This window comes from Pleuronectes platessa, chromosome 12 (assembly GCF_947347685.1).
Source record: "Pleuronectes platessa chromosome 12, fPlePla1.1, whole genome shotgun sequence".
NCBI lineage: Eukaryota > Metazoa > Chordata > Actinopteri > Pleuronectiformes > Pleuronectidae > Pleuronectes > Pleuronectes platessa.
In genome coordinates this window covers 18,209,068-18,226,310 of record NC_070637.1, presented here as the reverse complement: position 1 = coordinate 18,226,310, position 17,243 = coordinate 18,209,068, and the positions used below count along the sequence as shown (strand labels likewise).

At 43.6% G+C, this 17,243-nt stretch overlaps 1 protein-coding gene across 1 annotated transcript in view; it reads right to left on the bottom strand.

The window, feature by feature from the left end:
• sorcs3b (sortilin related VPS10 domain containing receptor 3b) overlaps positions 1-1,725 on the bottom strand; it is a 42,883-nt gene extending 41,158 nt beyond the window's left edge. The window contains exon 1 of the mRNA XM_053436348.1: positions 1,072-1,725. Within this exon, the coding sequence (XP_053292323.1) occupies positions 1,072-1,725 (654 nt within the window). The remainder of the gene's footprint in view (positions 1-1,071) is intronic.
• Positions 1,726-17,243: the final 15,518 nt, after the last annotated feature.

Below are 17,243 nucleotides of genomic sequence, written 5' to 3'. Positions count from 1 at the left end.
CAGTGCCGCACACTCTCTTGCCAAACAAATTAAGGTGATCTGAATTACCTGAGGGGGAAAAACCGTAACTCCCTTCATTTGTACAAGGCAGTTTGTGTAGTTTTTAAGATCTGTGTGCCTGATTGATGCCGGTGCTTGCAGACGGTTTGGCACGGTGTATACCTAAAGTAAGAGATACAATCTCCATTGTGGAAACCCAAATGGGTGTGTGCAGCTGTGATGGGAGAGAGAGGGTGGGGGGGTGGGGGGAGTCTGGGTGGCTGCTGCAAAGTCTTGCTGTCCATTTCATTTGTGCACATTCACACCAGCCCGTTTTTCAAAGTGCAAAGCCTGGCAGCTTCTCAACAATAAACATGTTGCAGTGCTGTCTGCAGCCAGGTTATTAGACGTCTATGAACTATGTGAGCCAAATGTCAACGACCGAGGCATGGCTCATTTGCCAAAAGGTCGAACTGTGTCTCATCAGCGTCACGTTCAGGGCCAGGTTGGACACAATCCCCCTTTTAATTGTCGCTATTGCACCTTGATGACAGACATTACTTGATTGTATCATAAATAATGAATGTGTTGTGATTGCTGCCAAAATGCCTGCGCATTCCCATAGCGCCGTGTCATCCTCATTTACCTGGGGGTTAACTGTTCATTTAAAAGTTCAGGTGGCAACACAGTTTGTTGAAATCAATGCTTCTGCTCGAGGTTTGAAATCCTGCAGGTGCACAGGCTCATCCAGCAGGCGAGCACACGGACAGGAGCGCAGTGCGCGTAATCATAATCTCCACTTATACAGCAACAAAATACATAATCATGAACACAAGGAAATTAGCAAATGCATTCGTTGAATTCAAGACTCCAGGCACATTGAAATTATTCATTTCTGGCAGACGAATTCCCCTCGTGCGCACTGAAACAGCTGTGCGTAAAAATGTGACAGATTCATGTAAATGTGGTTTATGATTTACATATAATGGAGAAAACGTTAATTAGCATTAGAACCAGTGTGTGGAGTATTGTCGTGTTTTCTTAAACCCTTTATGATGAGAGGAAGTGTGTTGCTGTTGGATTGAAACTCACGCTGCTGTTGTGTCCAGACCAGTGCACCATCGCCTGGTTGTGCGCAGAGTCTCCCGACAGGGCGAAAGTGGACGTGTCCACGTAGGGCTCACTTTGTCTGGGGTTGGAGCCCCGGGTGTCCTCCCCGGTGCGCCGGTGCTCGCCTCTGGAGCTGGAGACACCTTGGACCGTCTCCACAAACCTCTCCCTCGACTGCGCTCCTCCACTTATATTCATATCCACATTCTCGCTGATTCCTGGACCCACGCTCCTCTTCACCTTCATCTTTCTTTGAAACATATTCGCTGTGCTTCGCCTCAAGTTGTCCTCGGAGACGCTGACGGACTTTTTACCGGGTATTTTGAGACGATTCACGCCGATCGGTGCCTCCTGTTTCAGTCCCTTCTGTGTTTCATTCCTAGCTTTCTTGCCACGGTCCGGTTTCGAATCACCGTCTGGTTCCGTTCCGAAAACTTCTGCGTAATTGTCGAATTTGTGTAAGACTTCGGCTGGTTGTCGGGTTCCACGTGCTTCCAGCGGCACGACCTCCAGCCGATCAAATCTGTCGTTAGCTCGGGGTGAACTTATTTCCGCTTGAGCCACAAAGTTGAGGTGAAGGGGGCAGAGCAGCGCGAAAGCCAAAAGGGAAAAGCTCCAAAATGACCACGGCTCCATTGTGTTCTTCCAAAACTGAGTCTATCAGAGAGAGGGACGCGTGTGACAGAGCTGATCAACTTCTCAAGAACAAACCAGTCAAGGCTTCATCTTTACGCGCACGCAGCCGCTCGGCAGACCTGCTCGCGTCCAGGACTTTGTCAAAGTGAGGAACCAGTTGGGGAGGCGCTGCGCGTCAGGCGAGCGCGCCGACGGAGAGTGGCTGCGGGAGCGGTGAGAGCTCATTGTTGGGGATGGGGAGGCAGCTTTAAAATATCGAAATCATCCTGAAATCATTTCACGCTCTTATTTCCGACTGTATATATATTTTTATTGATTCAATAACGCCTCGTCTGCTTTTGTAAACACATAGAAGTTGTTCCTGAGCAGCTCTTTGATTGACTCGGCGCGGTTGACAGCAAAAGTGATTTGTGCTTTGCAGACATGTTCACGCTGTGACTCCATTTTTCTGCCTCTGAAACGATGCAAAATACAGAAAACATAATTTGTTTGCATCAGTCAACACCGGATTCACCTGTCAACTGCGTGCACGCGCGTGTGCATGTGGTCGAGGACATTTTGGGGGGAACTGAGATGGACTTCTGACACGTTAACGTGCTTTTTTAAAGTGCAAATCTGCAGAGGTGTCAGGATTTTCCACCTGTAAATCTGATATAAGGCTTTTTTTAATTAGGCCAGTAACACGGTGCGCCCCAGGCCTTCTGCTACATAACAGCCCAGGAAACAAGAACAGCTTTGAAGTCATACTATGATGTGTTTGCTGTCATCCTCATGACACACACAAACACACAACAACAACAACTCCATTTTAATCTTAGCACCTTCAAGTTTCTTGTTATTCTTGCATTTTTACAGTGCAGATGTGAATAATGGAGCTTCCTCCAGATCAATATGCTATTTGAAAGGTATTAGTATCAATTAGTGAAGCCGAATGGATCCTGAATGCCAATCCCTATTTCCCGCTGACAGAGCTGCCTGTCAGTTGGAATCTTGTTGAAAAGACTTTATTCTGAACATGTATTACGATGCCTGGTGATGAGGAGCTGAAAAAAAGGCACGTTAGCCGGGTTTACATCGCAAGGGAGAGCCATAAAGTCAAGGATCTCCATCTCCTTCAAGGACAACAAGCACATGTTTGCATCATAAGAGTGTAACCAGATGCTGTGCGGAAAAACGTCAGACATATTGTGGGATAAGGAGACAGCAATTACTCCAGCCTGTCAAGGTTAAACCAATCGAGCACCTGAGGATACTCATGCACTCTTGCACACTTGCATGAACATGACAAGTAGTGCTGACGGTTGAGAAAAACTGTAAACGTGAAGAGGCTGAGCTGGAAACTTCCCTGTCTTACTCTTCAATTTGACGGTGAACACAATATGTGAAAACAACCGAATCCACCTCACGCGCACTTTTCAGAATTCATATTTAGGATCGCAGCTCGTTTCTGTGGATGAATCCTCCGCTGCAAAAATCATGCATCTGCTGAGCTGTAAAACACAGTGTAGTTGGGGAATAGGATAATTTACCGCCCTTGAGCTGCGCGGCAAGAACCGAGCACAACACCATCCACCGGAAGGACTGACATTGACACGAGTTCATTGCACCTTCTGATCGTTCACAAGTCCTCAGACAGAGCAGTGAAAACAGCAATCGGGAAGAATAGCCCGTAGTGCCATCAGCCTCCTCGCTGACCTCACTTCTTGGTCACCGGGTTTTCTGGCACGGCTGTACAAACAAATTGAGATTCATACGACTGAGGGGCTCCGGGCAGCAGGTGCTACCGGTGCAACTCCGCCTCACACCAGACAGCTCACTCTCTCCGCAGCCCATTCCCGCCAGAACGCCTCTGCAATGAGGGGGTAATTGGACTGATCACACTCTGTTTACCCATTATGCTGCTAAAATGAAGTGGGTTGTTCCCCAACACAGTGTGGCAGGCCGGGGAGGGAGAAGAAACCTCCTCCATCAACGACACATCTTTTAATCTGCACTAACCTTGGGCCGGGGGAGCTCTGTGAAGATGTCTGTGTCTCTGTCTTTTGTGCGCTTGTATGTGTGAGGGCGTTTGTGATTACATGTGGAGGAATATCTGAGTGTGTGATACGTGTGTGTGTGTGGCCATGCCCCGTATCCTACGTGTGCTTTAACTATGACAAGGAATATTGCATATCTTCCTGGGTGGAGGACATCTCTGATTCTGCATCAATCTGAGCCACAGTGAAAGAGAATAAGAGAGAAAGCGAGATGAGAGGACAAGCCTGAGAACTGGTTAAATCGGTGTAGCTCATTCAATTTTATGTGCGCGCCTCCCCGGTGTAGATCATTAGCAAGATTATCAGATGTAATCAGCTCATTCTGGTGGCACACAACTCAGACAGTCCCCGGGATAACTCCACCGTTCTCCCTCCTGCTTCCTTCTGAAGACAGGGAGCAAAACTCCGAAGCTTTCAGGACAAAATCCCATTTGTGCATCCGCTGTCTGCATCCCGAGCTTGTTAGTTCCAACACTTCAGTGATCCCGGCGGAGCGGACGCACAGGCAGTAGCAGGAACCATAATGGCCATCACCCAGACAGCTCACACTCGCATGCAGGAGATGAACAGCAAGGTGCACTCTCCCCACTCGGCTGTGCCCCTGCCATTAAAGAGAGAAACTTTCTTTTATTGCAGATGGCAAAACACTTATTTTTGCACCTCCTTCATTGTCTGGATGAAAGAGAGGCATTTTAAAATCGCAGTGGGAGGAGCAGTTTAGGACAGTTTGCCGCTGTAATAAACTGGCCCTGTCACTGCAAATGCACCTCTCCTCATATAGGTGAGTCGCTGCATGTATATTACCTCTTTGATATCTTTGTTCTCGAGCCTCTGCCTGTACAACGATGAACACGGGGATGAACCTGTCAAGACATCAGTGCAGTCTACCTGACCTCCCTCCGCTGCAGCTCAGCCGTCACACACACAGTTGGGATGAATCAGATCGAGGAATTCTCTCGGTCGCGCAGCAGTTATAGAATTATAATTTCTGTTCCTTCATCCATATATGCTAACGTATTAAAGATACTTGATATAGTTTGGTTTGTTTTTTTTACGATGCTGTTCATAATAACCGGTGTGTTCTGTGATCGGCGGCTGTGGCTCAGGAGATGGAGCAGGTCGTCCTCTAACCAGAAGGTCAGCGGTTTTATTCCTGTTTCCATCCTGCGTTCCGAAGTGTCCTTGGGCAAGATACTGTTCCCAGCTGTGTCGGCATGTGTGATAATAAAAAAAAGTGTGCCGCACATAGAAGCACTGTGTGTGTGTGTGTGTGTGTGTATGTGTGTGTGTGAATGGTTGAATGGTTAAGTGGTCATCAAGACTAGAAAAACTCGATATAAATAGAGACAGTTACAGTTTAGCTTCAGTGTCGAGGCTATTAACCTTCATCTAAAACCATTTACTGTAAGTGCAACATACCTGGAATTAAATAATCTGTCATTACAATCCTGTCTCCTGGAATTTACATCGTTATTCAATGAATCAAGTGTTGTAAGAAATGTGAATCCAACTGAATGACTTTTTTCTACTGTCGTATATTCAGCTAATAGATCTTTTCAACATGGCTATAAACCAGAATGACATCTTTGCATGTATGGCGCCTAATTCTCAGATGGTTCTGTTAGTTTTCTCCCTTCTTGGAATGATCTTTGACCTGCTAATGGATGGGTAATGAAGGAATGTTCTTTAACAGGTCCTTCAACTTTAGGTACGACACATGGCCATATTTAGTCAGCGATCCAATGTGTGATGTCATTTTATCTCTAGTTTTGAGGTGATCATCTCCCCTATAAGAAGCCTTGTCAAGCATTGGCAAGGCAGATTTTCACTATTCGGCTTGTGTTATCTCCGAGTTTCTAGAGCTCGTCCTGACCTGTAACTTCTTGTAATAAACTCTGTTATACTGCAGGTACTGGGTCCACTGATTCCTTCCTTCAACATCATCTTCAACAAAACTCTGCTGCTTGAATTAAACGACACTACATAAACAATGTAAATGAATATACCTGCCATGTCTTGACATGTTATGAGTAAAATGCTTACAAAAACATATTGAAATCCTGAACTAACTTAAAGGTTCAGTGTGTACGATTTAGGTAAAAGGAACTATTGGCAGAAATTGAAAATATAATAATAATTATGATTCACTTATCTGTAATCTTTATATTTACATCGGGAGCGGGTCCTCTCTACGGAGGCCGCCATGTTTTTTAAAGTCGTCCAAACTGGAGAAACTAAACACCTTTTGAGTTTTATGACAACTGAAGGCTACAACAAGTTCAACTTCATGTGTTGAAAGGGAGGGTGGGGTGAGGGTTATTCTGCTGCAATATGGAACTTCACCACTAGATGTCACTAAATTCTACACACTGAACCTTTAACCGAAACCATTATTTATGCCAAAGCCTAAACAAAACACATGCACATGCACACGCACTTACACACACACACAACTCATGTCATGCAGACTCCAGTCGACCCTGTCGAAGTCCTTGGTTTTGTACAGCATGCCATCCACCCTGAACTCTCCTTACGACTCCCAAGTACCCAGGGCAGAAAATACACGCAAATGTGTTTCTTTTCTCTCAAAAATGTAATTGGCAAAGCAAATTGTTAATATGTGCACACAATTTCCAGGAGACAGGGGGTTGCTCATTGAACAGGAAAACTGTGGCCCTGAGTGTTTCAAAGAACAATTTCAGAAATAATTTAGCCTTCATTTTCCTTCTCCAAGTAAACGTGGTTTGTTTGAAAAGGAAAGTGCACATTTCTTCCCTCGTCTGACTTGATGTCACGGCACAACCGGATTTCAACAATTATAGTAAGACGACAGATGTTAGCATCACACAACTACAGAGAGAACAATCCATTATCAAGGTTTGGTGCTGTGCCTTGATGGAGACCGATGTCCTCTCTGCTTTACATGGCTGGGCATTTCTTTCTATACAGCTGTGAGTTTGCCTGTTCTCTCAATTCCACCCCAGCAAGCCAGGCAGGGGAAATTTATGCCTGAAAATGACATACCCAGGAATGTGTGTGACGGTCTGTCGCTGTCGACTCCTTGACGGACTGACAACCTTCGCAGGCTGGTTTCCTGTCTCGCAGCGAAAGCAACAAACCTTGAGGTGATTTAATACGAGAATCCAATGAACGAATATGTTTCTCTATTAAACCAACTTCCGAGAGACGACGTTTACGAGCATGAATCTGAATGCTTTTGATTCCTTTTTGCTCTAATATGCCCTGTCCCCCCCCCTCTGGCCCCAGCAATTATGACCAACAGATATATTAGCACTATTAAGCAGCTGCTCTGTTCATGTCTAATAAACATGTTTGTTTATTGCCACTGAGAGAGAATACCATCTGTTGTCAAAAGCAAATTCCTTGACCCACTTTGAAAATACCAGATTTGTCGCTGAAAGGGAAACGCCGGCAGACGAATGCAGAAGGGAAGTTCCACTTGCACAAAAGAACATTCCATCGCGTGTGAACCTGAATCCATATGTAAGCTAAACTGCAGCTATGGGAGATGTCCATGCTGAAGATAGTCGTGTGCACATCTCCTCCACAGAAAAGGAACTTATTCTCGGGAAGAGCCACAAAGGAAGAGGGAAGCAGTTCAAATCTTGTGAAGCCACTCTCATGTATAATGAACCCTTCCACAGACAGTGGCACCACACTTATGCATAATTGCATTACAGTAGTGAAAGAGTGAATTTAAGAAGGAGTCAGTGAGGAGACACAAAGTAACTGTAGCTCATCTGCTGCCAGTTGCTTTAGTGAAAAGTGAAGATTTTTCTGCCAGAGAACAATGAATATAGTACAGTGCGGCTCATTTTATTTCTATATAAATCGTATTTTTCTTTATGTTAAAGTTGAGGCAAACATGATTCAACAAAGTGACCTCTGTTTTCACTGGAACAGCATCAGTGAGATGCCGTCATATCATATATGGACACAATGTCTGGTTTCTAGCTTTAGGATATCTATATGTTCACTGGAACGCCAGGCCGTACTGTGGGTGTAATATATGCATGCACAGATACAAACAAACAACTGGTATTCTTATTAAAGCTAGAGGCAAACAACAGCAGCAATAGATCAGTTTAAAAATCACCTGAATCCTGTTTGTCCTTGTGTGTATCAGAATGATGTTTGGTGAGATTCATAGCAGGTGAACAACTGATTTACAAAAACTAAACAAAGCATATCCCCTCCATCTTCCCTGCTCCCACACGATGAACAAGTAATTGCTTGCATCAGTTTACTGTCATGTTATATTTTATGGTGACTAGAGAGAAGTCAGAGGAAAAGGAAAAATGTCTCCCCCATTATGGATTTAACTCGGACTTTCGCGGGGCTTCCTCCAGGCTTCCCCTCGCAGACTGAAAGGAAAGTCGATACTGTTTAAAACCCTCAGCAACTTTTTCCCGAGATTTTTTAAACGAGCACTCGAGAACTTGGCCAAAGGTGATGTGTCCTCTGCTCCCGTACTTTTTTGAGTCCATTGGCCGGCAATTGCTTAGCCCCAACAGCCCTTTGCCTCCCACCACACATGCCCACACACAGACACACACACAAGTTTCTCCTTTTTGTCTCCCTCTCTCCTCCTTTCAAGTATGTTCCCACCCGCTACCCCACCCCATCCCCGCTGTCTATGTGCCTCCACTTGCACTCTCTCGCTTCTCTCCCCTCTCACCCCTTTTGAAGTCTGAGACAGCTCCAGATCCAGCCATGGTTCTCTTTTTTTCGGGGGGAAACCGAAGGGAAATGGCTCCGAAAGAGGGGCTCAAGTTCGATTACGGCTGTTAATCAAAACATCTACACTGTCCGGCGTGATGTGAGAAATGATTTTTGGTTTCAATCTGTCGAAGCCACTATGTGTTACATGCACAGAGGTGCTTGTATGAAGAATACTACTGTCTGGGCAGGATATTGCAAATTGAAACTTCCCTTCACTTTACAAACACACTCGTGAAGATATGCAAGAGAGGGCAGATGAAAGTGAAAACAGAACAAATACGCCACGAAATGTCCACGCTCAAGCTATTGTATCATCTCGTTCACCACACACATTTAGCGGTCGTGTGCAAACCCTGGATTGTCTTGTTCAATCTTATGGAACATTCGCTCCCAATGGGATTCGCAGCCTCTGGGTGTTAGGATCTCTGCGTGTGAATGAGGTTGTAGAATCTGATTCCTGAAAGAAGGCTGGCAAATGGCAATAATGCAAAGAAACGCACGACATATGAATAGCGGCATTGGAAACGTTAAGATTCAGAGACGTCACTAAGAGGAAGTCTTAAGTCTCAATAAATACAAGCAATCAACCCCCCCCGAGGTTCAACAAGTCCTCAGCAACAATACAGGTCGTTTGTCTCTACACTGTGATGTGACCTATGTATAGGAGCGTCTCCTGAAATATGCTGCACTGAGCGAAAAGAGTGCTCAGGGCATTTCCACCACAGCCATTGCTCTGTCTCACTGTCTCACCATGATAAAGAACGAGAAAAATTATTCATGGTTCTTACTATTGATGCAGATTTGCTCCAAGATTAGATGGCTTCTTTTTTCAGTCATGTCCCTCCCACTCGTGAAGTTTTAGGGGAAGCAGATCAGTCCTTTTTGAGTAATGCTGCTTAGACAGACAGAAACACAGATAAATAAATAGTCATGCTTTTTATTATATTTAAACCAGATCACCTGATTCCCTCCTCTGCTCCTGTCATTATTACTATGGACACATTTAACAGATATTCTGGTCCAAGTTTGACTCTAGTGCTTATAACAAAGGTCAGAGGTCAAGAGATGGCCAAACTGAAAACAGTAAAGGGAACAAATTCAGTGATTGTGAATGCAAAATTAAAAAAAGAATACAATTAAGTCAAAATGAAATACCATGAACAATAATTCGACCACAGGTAATACAATTATAAACTCAGATAGTAAAAAAGGAGCCAGTGTCATCAAGTATCCTCAGTTTTTCTACAGCGATCTATAACAGCTGATGTAGTATGAGCGTGTCCAGTATTGATGCAGAACTGATCCGATGCCGGTTTGATGCTGATTGGTTTAACAGGAGAAACGGAGCTACACAAACACAGAGCTCAGGTTTACAGAAGTAGAGCTGGAACAAATACGACCTGGCAGGTTTACACAGACCATGACCGGATCAGACGTGTCCTCTGTGGATTCGAGCCCGGGCCAGTTCAGCCATTGGTTGGTGTATCATCTGGAAGGAGACACAGAGCTCAGACGTTTCCCAGCTCTCTGAGGACGCGGTAACTTCTTGCTGCAGATTGTTTGTTGTCTGTAAGACGACAAGGTTTCACGTTACTTGACGGTCACCGCATGCTGTGTGCTTTTCCATCCACTCAGCGAGACATTCCAGCGAGGACTCTCCATGGGAGGGTAGCGTCCCATCGCGGGTATGATTGTGAAAGGACTCAATATCAGATTAAGACATGTAGTGCGAAGAAAGGATTTTTTTGAAGTAGAGAAAAAGTCCAGTGCAAAGAGAAGAGTAACATATTACAAGAAGACAAAACCACTCACGCTACAACCAGGAGACAATTCTGGTCTGAAACATCAGTGAACTACAACGAGGCAATAAGATCCTACTGAGATAAGACTGTTCACAAAATCAAAACACGACGAGGGTCAAATCACAGACAAAAACAAGAAAGAGCGGCAGACCCTCACAAACAATGCAACATGAATGACAACTCAGAAAATGATTCAGATGACGACTGTATAACCCAGGGTCCTCATTAGAGATACCCGCAGAGAAGAAAACCCCAGAGAAAAGTTCTTTTTCTTTCCACCAGCAGCTCAACAGTCATCAGAGGAATCCCATCAAGACGTGTAAGGATCGCCATGCCCTCTGTGACTCTGCACCTGAACACTCACCACACGTTACCCTGGTGCCTGAGCAGAACAGACCCGAGAGGCAGCACCTATACCTCCTGCTGATCAGACGCCGGTGGAGGAGGAAGTCAAACAGAGACACTGATGAAAACTCACGTGTCCTCGCCGGACCTGAGGAGGACGATGGAAGATCAGTAAGAAGACAATAAATTGGTGTAGTGGGTAGGATTCACAGAATAGACTGATTAACATTACAGTGTTTATAATGATATGAGGAATTAGTGACATTAGTAAAGTATGAGAGATCAACAGGTGTCAATGCTGCCATGAGTTTCACATTTCTTTCCCAGTTTCATAATTGTCACAATACTCACACAGATGTTTTGCACAATGGAGGATTGTTATCAACATCATCAACCACCTTTCATTTTCAACTTTAAATAGAGAGGTTTGGTTGAGATGATCTAGTGAACTGATGACTCGTTTTCAATCTGCGGGTCTGTGTGATTTCTTGTCCTGTTGGCAGGAGTTGAGTTTCCGTGTTCCTTGATCTCAGTCGTCCTCTCTCTCTCACATCAATGCTCTCTCTGCCTGCACAGCGTCTTACACAAGACTGGATGAGCCGGCTGGGATCAAACACCTCCACCTGCTAGCTAGTGGATGACCCACTTAACCTCATGCACTGCAGCTGCCAACATCCAAGTAACCAGCAGTAATAGTAGTAGTATTAAAGCGATCAACGCTAGTAACTTAGAAACAAATATAAATGTGAAAGCATGTATGACATTCAAATGCTAGTTGCTGTTATTCATCATTCTTTTATTATTTAAGATCGGTATCAGTTCTAATATTGTAAGTAAACAATATAAACGCACAAAGCCTAAAATGGGCACCAGGTAGGGGCTGCTGATTCGTTGCCCCGATGCAAATTTGATTTGATTTTAGCCAAATGCTGTTGATGCCACTTGCTCAAACTTGCCGGATGTTTTTCTTCTCATGAAAGGAACTGAGTTTATCACGAATTAAGTGGATCATTTTCAGCAGCAGGAATCTGAAAGTGCGTCTATTGATGACAACATTTAAATGAAACACCTGAGTGGCCACCTGCCGCGAGACTACCTGCTGATGAAAAAATAATCACAGATTCTAAAGTGGAGCCGTTCTCCAGACAAATTGCTAGCTTGACAACGTGTGCAGCTTTTTGCCTCCTGTACGTCGTGAGCAGAGGGGACGGTACCCGGTACCAAGTAGAGACTTCCAGGATCTCAGGCATCTTTTTAAGAGGAGAACTGAACATGAAGCAGGAGTCATCAAGACATGATGGTAAACCTCGACCTGCTACCCTACTCCACCCTATTATTACTCTTATTGGACTGTCACTGGGATGAGTCTAGATTCTAAAGTAAAGATGTCAGCAGTCATCCTCTCCGGCTGCCGCTGCTACATTTTGCTCCTGCATCATTATCCCATCTGGCATAGTCCCACTGCCTTTCATAATCATGCACTGGAGTCGACTGATGGTTCTTCCGACACCAGTGCGATGAGACCCTCCTCATAAAAGCCACTGTTGCCTCTTTTTTTTTATTACTATTCAGTTGGAATACCAGGCTGTCACATTTACAGGCTCCACAGTGGATCTCACGATAAAACCGCGCGGATAAAAAAAAAGAAAAAGTGAGAAAGATGTATTAATTCTTTTTCTCCTCAGTTCTCGCAGCGGTTCCCACAGTATAAAATGCATACTGTACCTAGAAGACCAGATCAGAACAGAGAGCTCAGCACACAGCTCATTATAAAGCCTGGGTCAATTCAAGCCGGAAGACGCAGACAAAGAAATGGATGAAGGATGAAGAGCGCCCTGAAGGATTGACTATGTGCTACAGACGCATATGCAACCATACACACAGTAACACTCTGAATCATAAACACTTTAATTCAAAAGCATTACATTACACAAAAGGTTCACACTAATATTTTGGATAATATATTTCTTTTCCTGTATGGATGTAAAGCGTAATAGAATATCCCAATGCTATTTGAGGGATTATCAGGTAGGGTTTATTCCAGCAGTTTTTGTTCTGGGGCTGTTTACATGGATTAGCTTAGCCTCCTTAGTTCCAATTAATGGAAACCTCAATGCTACACCACATCAATATCCTGGAAACATAACTGTTTGCACTGTTTTTGGAAACAACTTTAATATTTGAATATGTATGCGTTTCACATTATTTTGTTTGTTAATCAGTTGGCATGTCTGCGCAAAAACTTTCAAAAGAATAACATAAGGAAACACTGTCTCCTACAAATTATAAGCACAGGACAAACCTCTCTGATCTGCTTCAACCTGTTGCTGATACATAGGAATTATATATTTTTTTTTTCCAGCATCAATTACCAGAGTCATTCAGAACTTCACTGGAAACTTGTGTGTCACGAAACTTTCCAGTTAACTACCGGTATTGACCATTTGAGGACAACCCCCCAGTGTTTAGCTTTTAACCACACACCATTAGTTTTGTCTCGGAGAGATTAGACCACCTCATTTGGGCTGAAACTGCAGGTTCCCTCTTTGGGTGGACAGCTTCATGAGCCGCGTCCTTCAACGGCTTTAATTCCCTGAATGGAGATATAAGAGTCAGTGTCTTCATCTTGCAGATATACAGCTGACGTTCATTTAAAAAACACAAGATATATGTTATATTTTCCTTGCTGGGGTCCAGGGGGGCCCCAGTAAAAAGGGGCATATTTATTTTAACCATAATTTCATCTATGATTTACACACTATCAGAATGAATAACCATTTTGGGCCCGAAATAAACACTTCCTGAAATAAGTGCAGTGGTCCAGGTTATGTCAGTTAAGCGCAAGTTTGAGAACCACTGGGCGACCCAACTTGGTCTCTATCTCTCCCCCTCTCTGCCCTCATCCCCCCTTCTATCCTTTTATCCTCCCTGCACTCAACACACAGTTTACGGCCTCATAGTCTTTGTCCGAGGTTGAAACATTTCCTTTGTTTGACAAATTCCCAGCATAATGACTTTAGTAATCACTCTTCAATTCATTACCTATAATCTATAAAACTGACAAGTCACTGTAATTGACTGAATAAATCAAAGTGCAAACAACTTGACAAATGATGCAAGAAAATGTAATGTTTGAACGACAAACCCACATTTATCTCTGCTGCTCTGTAATTCACGGCGCTGAATCATCTTTTTTTTCTCCCTTTAATGATTGTAATTTTATGGAGAGTAGTCTTTGGATGCCATATGCATGCTTGGACTCTCATTATGAGATTGAGTTGTAATAAAAGAGCAGTTATATCTTGGAATATCAAAAAATTAAGGCCCTGGTCATGATCCACAAAACCATGAATCATAATGCAATTTAAAGCGTTCCAAATTACAGCTGCTATTATAGATATTTTTTATAATAACAGTAGATGAAAGGACCGTGTGTGATGTACAGTGATTAACCCACAGTTAATTATCACCTTAATTCATTTTGAGATTCACAGGGAATCTTTTAATTTAGTACCTACACTTATCGGTTTCTCCTCCGTTTGTCAGTTTTTTGGTTTATTTAGTTTATCTTCCCAGGATTATGCAATAAACACTCAACCAATTTCTTGGTTTAGCTATAGGGATGGAGTCTAGGTCTGAAAAGAACCCATTAAAGTTTTTCAGTGGATAAGTTAAAAAGGAGGCAGAGTTTTTGGACTTATATTAATGAGTGTGTATAATATGGTGCAGATCCAAAAGAAAAAATGAATTAAATGAAATGATTAATTATGAATCCTGCGCAGTTCGCTTCTGCTAAGGAGGAGCGCACTTTGCTTCTGCGCAGTTCAGTTCTGCGCAGGAAGTAAATAAAAATAAAAAATGTAATGAAAATTCCTCCAGAATACGTACATTTTCACCACTTTCAAATTTTCTGCAAATTTTGGTAAAAATTTAGCATGTTAAAGCCCTCAAAAAGCCAATTCAATGCTTGAATAATAATAATAATCCTTACAATTTCAATAGGGCCTCACTGTCTGTCAGTGGCTGTCAGTGCTCGGGTCCTAAATATGAATCTTTTAATATTTTTATAAGGGGTTAATCTTTTCCCAGCCACTGTATATTAGAAATAAGGCTAAAATCATGCAACTACCACTGATCCTGTGGATTCAGGTCATTAAAAACACCGTTGATGAATCTTCAGTAAGTGAAGAACATATACAATTATTAACTGTGAAAAAAGTAGATCATATCTTAACAAACAACCTGATATATTGTGGGGTGTATTCAAAAACCTCAAGACTATAGTGGACAAAGTGGAGGAGCTTTTAACATTTCACTGAGGAGTCGATAGAGACCAAAACAGAGCTGGAGTGAGAGTGAATATTGAGTGTGGACACAAACACGACTCAAAGTGGGGCCGCTGCTGCTCTGCTGGATGTTTGCGAACATGTCTGCCATGACATCACTGGTGTTTGCAGTTTGTTATTCTGCCCTGTGGCCAAAAATCAAATAATGCAGCTTCAGAGGCCAGTGAACTCAACAATTCTAAATCATTGAAAATCGAGTGTTAACAGTTGACCAGGAAAGTGAGGAAAGATAATGGCGTGAGGTCTTTTAGAGGCAGAATTCAGTTTCTACACTTTTGTATTTCTGTGTTTGTATGCTTTGCAGCTCTAAATATATTTCATTGCATCCTCCCTATACACTACAGATATAAGTTTTACACTCTTTGTCTGCAGAGTAGTGGTCTCAAGCACATTTGACAACTTTCTAAGAGAAATGTTTGAATCCAGTGTGTGTAATTTAAATCCTCTCTCTCAACAACTCAGTCCAAAACACTGAGATAAGGGGGGGAAAAAATAATAATAAATGAAGGATCACATTTAATTTGGTGTTTTATCAAAGTGCCAACATTTTCATTGCAAGCTACTGGAGTAAAACGAATTGGTGTTGCAGAGTTTTTCAGGCTGAGGGTAGAAACACGATAGAAGAGTCTGCTGGGCATTCATAATTTCCAAACTTTAAACGGCCTCCTGTAGGGCCAGGGGCTGAGTATTATCAGGGATGACACGACTTTAACTTCCTGGATCCCCCGACTGCTCGCTGTTGTTAACTCCAATGCTTTTACTGAGGAGTAAACGCACCAGTTAAGCTGCACAATGGTGACTAAGCCTGGGATACTGGTATACGGTTGCACTCATTACACAATCGCTCCGTGTCACAGCGGACCTGATGGCGTCGCTGTGATGGAAGTGAACGATGGAAGAGGGCAACGTGTGGCTGCAGTGCCCCCCCGCTGCGCTCTTACTCCCCAGGAGGACGGAGGCTTTAAGCTTTCCTCTGTGATTAAATTAAAGGATCTTCCCCCTCCGTGCCCCGGTATCCACTGTGCCGCTCTCCCTCTCTGCTGGGGCGGCTTTCACCACAATGAGATGGAAATGTGACACAGCTAGGTGGGACTCCTGCCTGGGCCTGTGCAGAGGAATGGAGGTGTGTGTGTGTGTGACATATTTCCAGCGACTCCTAGCTGCTCCCAGAACAGCTGCTGAGGACTGTTATGACAGCTTTCCACTGAGAGTATAGGAATCCATCTTCTCTCCGCGACACTTCTATTCCAGTTCAGTCATTCTCATTTTTCCCTCTTCCACAGTTTTTGCCATGCTGTCATTCAAGCGAGCCTAGATTGGGTTTCGGTGAAACCCAATTGCTGAAACGTGGTGCAAAGCATTTTTTTTTAATAACACTTGGCAGATATAATTACTCACTTCTTTGAAACCTTCATAATACAAAACAGAGCTCTGAGTGCTCACACTACTCACCGCCAGATATTAGAGAGACAGACTTTGATCACGCCACGTCTCTAACTATCCTTTCAGGAGACTTTTGACAGCTCCATCAAAGCAGAGTTAATGCCTTTGGACAAATCTGGAATCAGAAGGAGACAACAGAGCCAAAACAAAAACTCTTCTATTTCCTTGTCTCCTTGTAGTTCACGCCGTACAGTGTTCACTTTGAAGCACTCGGTAAAAACACATATTTTGTACTTTGCGTGAACTCCGCAGACAGGTAGCGGAGGGTGTAGTTCACTTCCAACTGTGTTCACCTCCACTAATCTCAAAACGGACACCTGTTTATCCTGGCTCTGCTGTGCAGCAGCGGCAGGAGAGCAGGAGGAGACACGTTTTCTGAGCAGCAGCTTATGCATAAAGCTCTGCTGCAAGACACAAAATTAAAGTTAAAAGTTAAAATTAAAATTCTCCTCCCAGAGAAAAGAGAAAAAAGCCTAGAAAACAGTAGCAAAGGATTTGGTGTTTTTGCTTTGGGCGTGTTTGGAGGGCTCCAGGCAAAATTGTTTTTCTTTCAATAATCTCTCTGAAACAGATGACATTCATGTCCCACTGATATTGCTGTAGGTTAAAGGCTGGAATATTCATTGAGCGCTGCATATTCACAGTATGAAGGCAGATGAGTGGAGAAGTAGAGGCCTGAACAGTCGGGGCAGTTCGTCGGGCGGCTGGTCCTGCAGCTAGTTGGTGGAAAGAGTTGAGGATTGTTTTCATTCAACAGAAGAAACTTGACTGTGACGCTTGACGGGGCGCCCAACAGTGTGCAC